General features: G+C 45.4%; 1 protein-coding gene across 7 annotated transcripts in view; it reads left to right on the top strand.

Annotated features, from left to right (window-relative positions):
• LOC142490511 (kinetochore protein NDC80 homolog) overlaps positions 1 to 13,943 on the top strand; it is a 72,961-nt gene that overhangs the window by 19,092 nt on the left and 39,926 nt on the right. For all 7 annotated transcript variants that reach the window (XM_075592894.1, XM_075592892.1, XM_075592890.1 and 4 more), the window contains 2 exons: positions 11,968 to 12,076; positions 12,459 to 12,622. In XM_075592894.1, the coding sequence (XP_075449009.1) occupies positions 11,968 to 12,076; positions 12,459 to 12,622 (273 nt within the window). The remainder of the gene's footprint in view (positions 1 to 11,967; positions 12,077 to 12,458; positions 12,623 to 13,943) is intronic.

Genomic DNA, 13,943 nt, shown 5'->3' with positions numbered 1-13,943 from the left:
TGCGCTGGGCTGTAAGCTGCTGCTTTTTAAAACCTTTTTTTCCTTTACGCGGTTTACAGGGAAACACTGTTCCAATAACCCATACATTTAAAACATGATATGATTCTCGCCACCTTATCCCTGGTGGGAGACACACAGAAGGTTTTCAATACAATTACACAGTCCTCGGTTATCCGACACAATGCGTTACTCAAAATGGCGTTGGAAAGCGAAACATGTTTTCCCATAGGAACACTGTTTAAATGAAAGGTTCCATTCCTGAAGGCATTTTTAACACTAAAATACACCAAATATTTTATGCAGGCAATAATATATGCAGCACACACATACATTATACAGTGTATATACTGTATTATATATATAATATAACATAATAAATAATATATTATATAGTATAATATAATATTATATAGTATAATATCATATTATATAATATATATACGCACTTACGACGCTTTGCAATGTTTGTGTGCGTGTATATATACACATAAACGTTGCAAAGCGTCGTAAGAGCTTTGGATAAGCCATTTTGGCATTGTAAAAATGAACATAGGTATGCATTGCACAGCGTTTGATAAGCTATTCGTTGTAAAACGAAGCGTTGTAAAACGAGGACTGCCTGTACAGTATGACAGCCATCACTGGGTCGCAGAACTGACACTCTATACTTTAACTTAAAACACCTATAACTCTCTTCACCTTATACTTGGTGAGAAATGTACTGAACCCCACACTGGGTTCTGGGGTTTGGGCATATACCGGGACCTGTAATGTAATACAGTTCCCTGCCCGTTCTTACTGTCCTGGCCTGTGCTGAAGCAGGGAGATTTGGCGGTGAGCTGCAAACTGTATTCTAGGGAGGATTTTATCCTGTGGTCTGTGTTTCTCATGTCCTCAGGAATTTGGGGAGATTCCTGAGTACATGTTTCGGGGTAACCCGCAACATACATGTTTTGGGGTAACTCACAACACTGGCCCCCTTCTACCCAAACAAACCCTGACAACATTTTACTGTAAAATCACCCCTGAAACTCACGCCCTGCACATCTCCGCTGGTTAGCACTCCTGAAACTCACGCCCTGCACATCTCCGCTGGTTAGCACCCCTGAAACTCACGCCCTGCACATCTCCGCTGGTTAGCACCCCTGAAACTCACGCCCTGCACATCTCCGCTGGTTGGCACTCCTGGAACTCACGCCCTGCACATCTCCGCTGGTTAGCACCCCTGGAACTCATGCCCTGCACATCTCCGCTGGTTAGCACCCCTGGAACTCATGCCATGCACATCTCTGCTGGTTAGCACCCCTGGAACTCACGCCCTGCACATCTCCGCTGGTTGGCACTCCTGGAACTCACGCCCTGCACATCTCCGCTGGATAGCACCCCTGGAACTCACGCCCTGCACATCTCTGCTGGTTAGCACCCCTGGAACTCACGCCCTGCACATCTCCGCTGGTTGGCACTCCTGGAACTCACGCCCTGCACATCTCCGCTGGTTGGCACTCCTGGAACTCACGCCCTGCACATCTCCGCTGGTTGGCACTCCTGGAACTCACGCCCTGCACATCTCCGCTGGTTGGCACTCCTGGAACTCACGCCCTGCACATCTCCGCTGGTTGGCACTCCTGGAACAGTAAAAATACACATACATCTCTATTACAAATGCAGTTACATGCCATGATTGGTTTGGTACCTCCTGATGAAGCGCATAGAGGTGACATCACACACAGCAGAGAGGATGCATCATTACGTTCCTCCGGGCAGCTGTGTTTTTACTTCCCTGCGGTGTTTGAGCACGAAGTGGTTTGATTTTTGAGCTGGAAGAAATTTGCCACCGGATTATCTGCTATTTTGGGACGCTGCTATTGTGTTGGTATACACGCCCTCATCTACCCCTCCTTCAAGCTCCCACAGTGATGTTTGGATTCATTGTGATCCTATTTTATGTAAGTTTTACTATATGCATACTATAAATATTAATTGCGTTTAATTTTATACTAATAGTGTGTTTCTTTTCTTTTTTGCGCCCAGCTATATGTGTATATACCTTTTTATTAATGGCCTGGGTACCCCCTCACCGTCACAATGATTATATATACTGGTGTCTGTTTACACTGTATACATCATATAATAGGTGTGTATTACTGTATATAATATATCCTCTTCAGCCCTTGTTTTGCTGCTGGATGAAGACCTCCTCAATTATCTTCCTAGTACTGCAGTTGGCCTTTTTTTTTTTATCTCTCTCTCGTTCCAACAAATTTTCTGATTTCATCCTCCTACCTTTCTATTTGGTCGTCTCGGTCTTTTGATATTCCTCGGCCTCCAGTAGTGTAGTCTGGCAGACGATGGTCGTTTCTTGCGATCTGTACGTCTGACTGCCATCTTAATTACTTCACCCTTGTTATGAAGTCAGATTTTTTGTTTTTTGTTTTATTTCCTTAAGAACCCATTCATTTTTCCCCCGGTCTCTTTGGTTAATACCCAGCATGCATCTCACCATACTTTGAGTTGTCTGAAGCTTCAAAATAGTTTTTGCATTTAGGGTCCAAGTTCCACATCCATATGTGAGCATGGCGGGCAGGATACACTGGTCTAATGCTTTCCCTTTGTGGCCAGGTGAAAAGGTTCCCTTGTAAGATGGTCTTGCTTCTTCTAAATGTGCTCCATCCCATCTTCATCCTTCTATTGATTTCATTTGATAAGGTTTGTATATGTAGCGCACTTTCCCCCACCCCCTGGGAGATGTGTGGCTACGGTGTGTGTGTGATGTGGTGCAATACCTGGTGGCTCACAGGAGACCTGAGCCTCCGCTGCTGGGAGCCTGGGGTGTACCTGGATCCATACTCGGTAGCGCCTCCACCTGTACGGGTTTCTATATGTAGAATAACCCCGTTACGGGACCCGCATGCAATAAAACACACACTTAGTACAAATAACAGTTTTACTACAGGCAACATAAGGAATATATTCAGTCCCACCAACCAGGCCACGCACGGACGTACCCTCCAATACTCCATTACCTCCCTGGAGTCACAGTCCCCAAAGTACCTGAGGGCTCTTGGGCACCCAACCACCCTGGTGTCTACAAGATAATACCCCACCCAATGTGTGGTACAGCGCTGCCCACTAAAGTGTTTTAGTGCACGTGTTGTGTACCTGCCAGGTGATCCCACACCTGGGCGCGCAGATCTGTTAATGAACCGCGACGCCTCCGCCTCTAAGGTGGGTGGGTCCTGCGTGGATGATACCACCTTTTAATAGTCTCTGTAGCACGACGGAGGATCTGGTCCCAGATCACCTGAGGCCAGGATGCTGCTGTGTCCCTCACTTTAATGCTACAGGGGCAGTGTCCCTAACTATGGGCCTGTCCCTGCAGGGAGTCGGGCCTAGCTGGGGCCTAACAGGGGGTATCTGGCCTAGTGCAGGTGCCACTGACACCTGCACACACAACCTACCCTGACCTTGTCCCAGCTCCGACTGGCGCGGTCCCTGGTGCGCTAATTGTATCTTCCCTGCTGCAGGGTGTCTCAGTGCCCTTTTGGCTCTCGTGTGACGTGCTCCTGGCGCCCATGCATCCCGGGGGCTGTAGTTCTCCTCAGAGCCCTCTGCTGCAATGGCCACTGCTCTTGTGCTATCACTGCGCATGCGCGACTGCACTGCACACGCGCGCGCCTAACTAAGATGGCGACGCCCTTCCCGATGTCCTGCCGAGCTGCGCCGGCGACCTGGTCGCCCCTGCAACCGCCGCAACTCTCCCAACCGCAGCGGAGGTGAGCGGAAGGGAGGGGAAGTGAAGAGAGCCGGGGAGGCGGGGGGGACCTGGGCTACATAGTATTACAAGATATATTGTGCTATAATGGTGCAGGAGAGTATCGCACGTACATCAGTTCAAGTTAAACAGGCATCACATGTTTGGTACATGTTACCAAAATAGCGCACAGCTGGTCCCCCCACCGAGCGACGGTTCCTGTAGTCCGCTACCACGTAGATGGCTGTCGGCGTAATACGCTGTTTTCTCCTGGCCGCCAGTGTGGGAGCTTCACCTACTTTTGTTGAGCCACGATAAGCGCCAATCGAGCATGGATTGACTTCTGCTAGTAGTTACCGGGACCCAGGAGCCAACGGGCCATTATAAGGACGCTGACGGCCATCTACCTGGTAATGCCGGTGCACGTGCAATACTCACCTGCTCCATTATAGCACAAAATATTTTGCGTTCTGCACCTCTGGAATGCCCTTCCCCTCAATACCCGACTAGCACCCTCTCTATCCACCTTTAAGACCCACCTTAAAACACACCTGCTTAACGAAGCATATGATAATTAACACCTCATACATTAACCTTGAACCCAGCAGACGCACTTACCAGAACGCCCTCCTACTCTCTCTACGTTCTTCCTACCAACAAATTAGATTGTAAGCTCTTCGGAGCAGGGACTCCTTTTTCTAAATGTTACTTTTATGTCTGAAGCGCTTCTTCCCACTATGTGTTATCTGTATTACTTGTTGTTTATATGATTGTCACGTGTATTACTGCTGTGAAGCGCTGTGTACATTAATGGCGCTATATAAATAAAAACATACATACATTTTGTAATACTACGCCATGAGTGGTGCGCCGTCTTTTTTTCTATTTACCAGACTCGCGTGCCTGGAATGTACCTAACGAGACGCTAGGTAGAAACGGCAGAGCTCTGCAGTGATTTGTTGCGAGGGGTGGAAGAATATCGATGTAATCAAAAATGATTTATTGCGCACAAACTGAACAAGTGAAAATAAAATGTCCTATTTACCTTCACTTCTTCGCCTTGTGCTAGATTAGATAATTTTTGCACTGCTCTTCCATTTCTTCTTTACTACTCTGATTACAACCAGTCACAAGCACCCCAGAAGGAACTTCCAGCAACTGGCAGGGAAACGGCATCCTGCGTACGAATATATTCAGTTATGGACTTGGACTATCCTTGTACATTATAGTACATGGGCCAGTGTGGCGTCAGACGAAAGTGGACCTGATCCAGTGTGTGGGCATGGAGCAGAAGTTGGGGTTTATCTGAGATCCTGTCCTACGGGTTCTCGGTTGAAACCCAGTCTGACTAATTCCACATGTCTATGGGAACGATACCTCTACCATGGAATATAATTACATACATCGTGAACCCCTCACAGTTGCACAAATATCAAGGGTTATGAACACTCAATAATCTTTATAGAAATCCACCATCTTCTGGATGTTTTGGGTGCACCAATCAGGAATCTACTTCCCCACAAACTTGCTTCTGGAATGTACCCAAGTCATGGCCAATGTCTGTTCATGCACACAAACCTTTATACCACAATTCAAATCCATTGATACGTGCTGGCCTAGTCTTCAAATTCTTCTTGTTCTATTCCATTTATTTCAACCTTTGTCTTGCTGGCCCATATGTTGGTTTGCAGAGATGCATATGGAGGCCCATCCTCCTTGTGTTGGTGTGTTTTCTATTCTGTTACTGGAGTTCTTCTGAATTTGTGGCAAAAATCACAATGCAATCTGCCAATCATAAATGACTCCAATAGTCACAGTTGATGTCGATAACCTTTTTTGTACCCAAATCAATATCTTGAACAATTCAAAGGTTGATGTGAAAAGCTTTGACATAGTGTCTCCCTATTGCACTCCCTTGCTGTTCATTGTCTTGCTTGCATCTTAATATAATCTAGTGGTTGATGTTGCATTCTCGTTGAGGTTCCTTTTATATCAATGTAAACTTCAACAATATTCCTAATACCTTTAAAACCGCTGAGGTGTAGATGGAATGAAATGCTTTTTCATAAAATATGAAATCGAAGCTGAGTGGTAGATCATATTAATTCCTTTCGGGAAATCCCTTATTTTAAAACGTTGATGTGGTCCATTGTGAATTCCCGCTTGTTATCTAGGTTGGGCCAAGTCCGGGATCTTTTGTTTGAGTGCGTTTTATTTGCTTCTTCCTAATCTGAAGTCGCCACTTGGTCTAATTTAATATTTTACCTTCTCTTACTGTGCACCTCACACCTGGAACAGTCTACCGGAGACTCTCACATCCGCCACCAGGCTAAGTTCTTTCAAAACTAAAGTGTGTGTCCCCGTCCCCCAGCTGGGTGCCCCTGAGCCATATTGGGGAATTGTGATTTGTCATCTCTACAAACCAATCATGGCAGAAACACTGTGTCTTGTGATAAAACTGTATATGTATGTCTTATTATTCCAGGAGTGTTACGCAGCGGACATTTCCCCGCTTCAGCACAGACCAGAATAGTAAAACCGGGCAGGGGAATGAATTACATTCATGTACCCCGGTATATGCCCACGAACCCCAGAACCTTGGGGGGGGGGGGAGGGGTCAGAGTAAAGCCATTTTTAACAGTGTATAACTGTGGCAGTGTTTTTGTGTAAGTGTGAAAGGGAAAATGGTTTTAAAACCTAGCAGCATAGCATGCGGCATTTTGCTAACTTTCTAACTAGGAAGCTCCTAGCGCAATGAGGTTTGCTGGTAGCACTGTTCGGGTAAAATCAGTAACTATCATGTCGCGCAATTTTTATAGAGTTATATAAAAAATGGATGAATTAAAGTCCCCCTATTTTAATTGTACCAACATGTTAGGCATATTGGTATTTTCATCTAACACGCCAGAGACAGAGTGGCTACTCCAAGCTTCAAAGGCAGTCCAGGATATTAAACCTTTTGTTACAAACGGCTTCAAAGTCGATCCAGGATATGGAGGTGTTAAACCTTTTGTTAGCAAGGAAGAGAATTTCAAAGCTACCCTGGCAAATGGCTGCTCTGCCCAGACTGAGTGGTGCCAGGTAGAGGGGACGGGTCTCGTATGCTAAGCGGCCAAGGTGCAAAGTTGGCACATGCCCAGAGCAGACTGAGAAGCCCCTCTGCCAGGTTTACAAAGTAGTGGCAATTTCGTGATAGGGGAAAGGAATTATTCCCACAGAGTAGATTAGCTGCATGGGGTAAGTATAGGCCTGTTTAGTGCATAAAAAAAACCTGCAGCTCTTGGGGAAGGAGTTCCATCATGTAACAAGATACATCATGCAGTGAAAGATCCATCCTGTAACCAGACTTAACAGCGTAACTAGTAAGTGTATTTTTCGTTGTAATTGTAAATCAAGCTGTGTATGTTCATTCTGTAAATAAACTACAATTTATTTTCTCTCTTGCTTTGCTCAATCAAAGGATCTGGGTATTTTGGTGTTAAAAGCGCTGGTCTCCCGTGACACTGTGTGCGTCTGCTTTTTTGGGAGAATATTGGGGTTGAGATCATTTAAACCCCATTGTGTGTGTGTGTGTGTGTGTGTGTGTGTAGGTTGGAAACTCTTTTGGTAAGAGTCCTGATTACCTTCTATACCATCTGTATGTTAATAATCCTGTACTCCTCAGGGGATCCGCACACTTGCTTGACCGGCCATGTAGGGGAAAAAACACAAACAGACACAGATCATAGTGCAACACTGTAGGGTTAAAACAGGTCTACACTAATACACACACTGCACATATAACATAGAGACTCCTAGTGACTATAAAAACTATTTATTAAATAAAAAGAACTATGCCATAAAATGGTATGGACAAATGAGAACACCGCTGGCCATCCAGATGGGAAAAATCAGAGCCCTACTTACAAGCAGCAAGGCAAATACAGGCAATGCAACAAAGAGTCCTCCAGGTGCTGCTGATGTCTTTGCAGAGATGTGATTCCTGCTGCACTGTGACTCTCGTGCTGACCCTCCCTTCAGGGGTTAACAGGAACAGTGGCAGTGTTGGAGGCCCGCTCCAAGCAGCAAGGCAAATGCAGGCAATGCAACAAAGAGTCCTCCAGGTGCTGCTGATGTTTTTGCAGAGATGTGATTCCTGCTGCACTGTGACTCTCGTGCTGACCCTCCCTCCAGGGGTTAACAGGAACAGTGGCAGTGTTGGAGGCCCGCTCGTGGGGCTCAACAGCTCTACTCCACGTGAGGCTGCTCTCCTCACTTCCTCCTCCGGTTACACAGGCTGTCTCAGAGAGTGCCCGTGCCCTTAAAGGGGACAGTACAAGTGTCCTGTATGCCAAGAACTAACGGCTGCAATGGGGCTCAAATGTGACCAAGTGTCCCAAAAAGTCCAATACCAAGCTCAAAGTGACTGTGTCACCTGCCCTACGCGTTTCGTGGATGTTACTCCACTTCCTCAGGGGCTATAAAGACTGACACTGAATGACATATACATATACCCTAACCAATTAAAAATTAATTGCCCAATTAGGCTGTATAGCCTGCATGTCATTAATATCAAATCACTACGCCTCTAATAACATAATACACATACAATACATTAAACAACATTAAAAACATTCAGATAACAACTGGTAACCGTATATCCCAAAATTGAGGCCAGATATAATATCATAATAGGCATTGATATATACCAAAATGCCAAATTGTGGCCAAAGGATAAACAAACCTGCTTAAGCCACTTAATATGCTAATGCTGGTACAGAGTCAAATGGATAAGGTGTCATCCATTAAGTAATGGTTGCACTTAACTTAATGTTTGTTTGAGTCATCTCATCTACCTAAAAAGGAGCCCAGTTCAAAATCAATATTGAGCCCATATGGGTTTAAACCCATTTTTAACCTGATTGATGTTCATTTTTATTTCACCTTGGTTTAAGGGGTAACTAGGTGCCAGTTTGTTCCTCAGCAGCACCTGGAGGACTCTTTGTTGCATTGCCTGTATTTGCCTTGCTGCTTGTAAGTAGGGCTCTGATTTTTCCCATCTGGATGACCAGCGGTGTTCTCATTTGTCCATACCATTTTATCCATAGTTCTTTTTATTTAATAAATAGTTTTTATAGTCACTAGGAGTCTCTATGTTATATGTGCAGTGTGTGTATTAGTGTAGACCTGTTTTAACCCTACAGTGTTGCACTATGATCTGTGTCTGTTTGTGTTCTTTCCCCTACATGGCCTGTCAAGCAAGTGTGCTGATCCCCTGAGGAGTACAGGATTATCCAATGAACTTTTGGCGCCAGGTTTTTCTTTGTTTTCACTTTTTCTTTTAGTACTGACAGTATTACTAGGCAGCCTTTATATATATTTTTTGTACTTGTCACACTGGTGTTTTAGTCTTTAGCGCTTGTTCACATTTTTAATTTTTCACATCTGTATGTTAATATTGAACTTTTATTATCTTATCACCCATTGTACTGCTCTGTGGTAGGAACTTTCACTGATGCTTTCTGGTTCTAACAGTATATAATATCAATTTTTTTTTATTATTATGGTACTCCAAATAAGACGGAAAAATACTCACCAGTATGAGAAAATGCTTAAACAAAGTAGTCAAATGATTAGAAAATATAAATGTAGAAGGTAAAATACAGATAGCTCCGGTAATCTGTAGGCAATAAAGTGATTTGCAGGCCATGATCTTTCTGTGACCATTTAATCTTTTAGATTGTGGAGGACAAACCATCCCTGAGAAATGTCTTTGGCTTCTCCACTGTTCTGTGTGTATGGCACGTAAACTAGTGTAACAGTTCGACCCTTACCCAATCTCATATGGGCCCCTAGTTGTGTAAACTGCCCCCCGTTACATGTCATGTTATGTGGTGCACCTGCTGGCTCACGGGACTCCTGAGTCTCCCGCTCGTTGGTAGTGGGGATTTCACCGTGACAGGCTCGTGAGGTAGTGCTGAGTTCTACTCACAGTTGGTACAGCGCCTCCATCCCTTCCACATCCCCATGATAGCAGGGAGAAGTCTCTGGAAGAGAACTCCTGGGTGCATCTTCTTCCTGATTAACTCCAGTCTCAGGCAGGAAGGGTCTTTGAATCAAGGGCATCTTTATTGTCATCATATATGGCAGACTGCCCATCATAGCGGCCGGTACTTGGCCGCACATCATCATAGTTGCCCACCTCAAGGAAGTTCCCTCCTGACTCTGTAATAGAGACAGGGATATCTCTGCCACTTCTTCCCTAAGGGAGGGCCACAATCTCTGTGCCAGAGCCCTGACACAGTTTGGGGTCTGTTTGTCACTCCCTGCAACTGACCCTTGAACTTCAGACTTGATTCCAGACAGAACAGACTTGAACTCCTAACTTTAGGAAGTGATGCGTAATATATAGCTTCCATAAGACCCACCCCTGTGTCACTAGTAGTGGACACAGAGCATGCTGTCACTTCCATTGCTACACATTACAACTCACAGGGGGTTGAGGCCAATCCTCAGGATAACTTCTGGCAACCCTGCCCTCTTAACAGGAATTACTGCACATAAAGAGAGAGGCATGTAACACCAAAATTACACAGAGCTACACTAGTATAAAGAATTCCTTTAAATGGAGCTTTGAACCGAGCCATTGGTGTGATCACTTAACCATCGTCATTGTACTTGTAACAGTGTTTCCCCCACCCGGTGGTAGATTTGACCATTACGCGGTGTATGGTGCATATACCTGCTGGCAACAGGAGGGCTGAGTCGTTCACCGGTGGTAGTGGGGACACAGGACTAGGCTTCTGGGATTCATTTCCTACATATTTAGGAGAACAGAGAAAATGCAAAAAAAAATGCATAAAGCAGTGCACTGGCAGTGCACTGGCAGCGCACTGGCAGCGCACTGGCAGCGCCCTGGCAGCGCACTGCCTTATGCATTTTTTTGCATTTTCTCTGCTGTGCTGATCATTACCTGCAGCTGGACACGCCTTCAAGGAGCTTCATTTGGCTCAAGGAGTGGGTAAAACACAAAGAGTATTTGATTGAGGACAAGATTTATTACAAACTTTGTTTTCTTTGGACTTCTACTATATTACTTTCTCCAATGAGGTGCGACAAAGTGAGGAAGAATGGAAGCAGACACACGGTCATATGCAAAGAATATTTAATGTGCCACCAAAAGGTCCAATGTTTCGGCAGGGAACTGCCTTTATCAAGGAGAGGGTTAAGTATAGGCCTGTTTAGTGCCACTCCTTGATAAAGGCAGTTCTCTGCCGGTGGCACATTACATTTTCTTTGCATACGACAGTGTGCCTGCTTCCATTCTTCTACGCTGATCTCCTCTGGGATGTCTGGACCTCCCTGGACCCAGCGCAGATAAGTACCCCCCTCCAGCACCATATTGCAGTGTGCATGCTCTTCCACATATGAGTGCGACAAAGTGAGACAATCATATTTTTTCTGTTACCTTCAGGAGATTGGAATAAGCTGAAACTATCACTCGCCTAGTAGTATACCTACTCCCACATAGGAAAGCCATTGTTCCATGATATTTGTGATGGATAACTACTAAATTGATTCCTGGGACTATTGGAGCACCCATTACTCTATATATTTTGGACTGTATTTTCTCTAGCAGTGCAGCGCCTCCATCTGCCGTAGGCTCCAGGGAAGTGAAGATGATCTCCCACGGTAGAACCAATTACCTCCCCCCCCAGTAAGATCACACACCAGGCCGGAGGTATAATAACAGGAACGGTTTATTAGTCTTCAGTACAGCAGTCACACGGTTCTGCCCAATGCAGTCTCACAGCTTCCACTGAAGGATGGTCCCTGGACCTTCACTACAGGCCAAGGGCACCCGCAGCAGTCCCAGCTCTTCCCTGCCCCTCTAACAGAGGTATGTACATACTCACTTTTCCCTGGAGGGAAGAGGACCAGACTAGACCCTATAGTCAGGCTCTCAGCTGTGTGACCTGCCCCTCTCATGGGTAGAGGCACTCCCAAATTTGGGGCGGCACTGCGCTTAAGTACTACCAGGAGGAGGGCACCAGGTCTGGCTCATGATTGAGGTCACCGTCAGCCGCTGTCACTCAAGTGCAGCTCCACGGAGGGGGAAAACCCCATGTCAACTAGTGGCAACCTGATTGTACCAGGGTTTACTGCCAGCCGAAGGGCAGAATGGTAGCCATCAGGTGACCTGGCTACATACTGATAAATATTTTATTTTTCCCCAGAGGACGCAGTCTCCCGCTAACTGAGGGCTGTAGAAAAGAAGCCATGAAACTGAAGGATCTCCCCCGGGAGAAGCCATTCCTTCAGGAATGTGTGCAACAGCTTCATGAGGTACGTCAAGTGGAATGGTGCCTAACTACAGTATGCTCTGTGACGGTAAAGCCGGGGTGGTCAACTCCAGACCTCCAGGGCAACCAACAGGTCAGGTTTTAAGGATATCCTGGCTTTCGCACAGGTGGCTGTCATTGACTGAGCCACCTGTGCTGAAGCAGGGAGATCCTTAAAACGTTATCTATTTGTGGCCCTTGAGGACTGGAGTTGGTCACCGCCGCTGTGGTAAAGAATACTCTCGCCAACACAATCTCTTTAATCTCCTACGCTCTTCCAAGAAGCCGCATTCTGTTTAGAGAATGGAAACACCACACAAATGTGTATCCATCCTTAAAGGCTTCTGCCCTCTCTTTCAGAAGTCCTCTAACTTGTTTTCCTATAGTTTCTTGCAGAAAACAGGTATGCGGAGTACCGCCCCATGCTACAGGCACCTTCCACTGGAGACTCCCACCTTCTCTCGCTCATCGACACATTGTTGCTTCCCGGGTTTGGAATGCCCAGCACACGCCTTCAAGATGAGATCTGCGGAATCTTTACAGGTCTTGGGTAAGTGATTATTTCGTCGGCTTCAACAGCCCAGCGGTTAAATGTGCTGCGTGACTTAGTGGAAGTTCTGGGGTTTAATCAACAGGATGTAATGTCTGTATTCAGTGGCTTAAAGTTAGTGGTACTTTGACAGACTTCAAGAAACGCTATTTTAACTGTGTTCTTTAATGTGTATACAATGTATTTAAATGCCGGGGATCGCGTGAGACCTCTGCAGTATCGCCTACCTAGTCTTCAGTGACGCGTGGCCATGGCAACGCGAGGTCGTGACGCGACAAATGAAGCCGCGGGGTCGCAGGACCCCGCCCGTCATTTGCTGGATCTTGGGTAAGGGGGGGAGGGCCACAAGCACAGGGGCTGGCAAGCAGGGGGGGGGAGGGCACAGTGCAAAAAGTGGCATACAGTATATTGTATCATTTGTACATCTGAAGGCAAAATGGCCACTGGTGTGCCGTGTTTTGTGGCTGCACTGAATGTTTTTTATTAGAATTATAACGTTTGGTAGTGTCATTTGTTAAATCTTCTTAACGTAAAGACGTTAAACATCCATCCTAAAATCTGTGATAAATGTTGGTGCTTCACAGCCCCTGTGCAGTGACCCAGATACCATTCTATGGCACAAATTGGAAAGAGGAAGTGTAGTTGTATGGGATGGTTTTATTTTTAGAATGAACAGGTTGGGGAGGAAAGACCACGTTGGGGAGGAAAGACCACTCCTGAATCAGGCGGGTGAGTGGGGCTGAAAAGGAAACACAAAAACACTTTTGGATCAGTAGAGATCATTGTTACCCGATGAAGGACCCCGAGAGGTTGGAAAGATTGTAACATATGCGAAAACGTAGAAATAAAATCAATGAGTCAAGGGTTCAAAGTATCAACGTGAGTTTATATGCACCATGGTACAAGTGAGAGAAAAGAATTCAAGAACTGAACTCATGCCTCTGAAAACATATTGCTTGGTATCATATTTTTATACATTTCAAAATAAGTAATACGCCCTTTAAGGGGGCTGGCTTAGAGATAAAAAACAATATGATGACTTATACAAAAATCCTTATTAATACATAAATATGCTTCATATGTTATTTTCTTATCCTATATATTACAGTAATGTGGGCCCCTTAACCTTCTGACTTAAGGAGTAACCCTGTTTAGCCCTCTGTGTGTACTGTGTCTGTCAGATAACAGAACCTAAGGTCAGCAGAATTGTCTAAGGCAGGAAAAACCTCTTACGAATGCAATTTCAATTTCTTTCATGACTCGTAGGAATTATACAAGGGCGAGTTACATCTAGGAGCGATACACTGCAGGATATCAATCA

This window comes from Ascaphus truei, chromosome 3 (genome assembly GCF_040206685.1).
Source record: "Ascaphus truei isolate aAscTru1 chromosome 3, aAscTru1.hap1, whole genome shotgun sequence".
In the NCBI taxonomy this organism is placed as follows: domain Eukaryota; kingdom Metazoa; phylum Chordata; class Amphibia; order Anura; family Ascaphidae; genus Ascaphus; species Ascaphus truei.
Note: the sequence above shows the minus strand (reverse complement) of the source record. Positions and strands in the feature narration are given on the sequence as shown.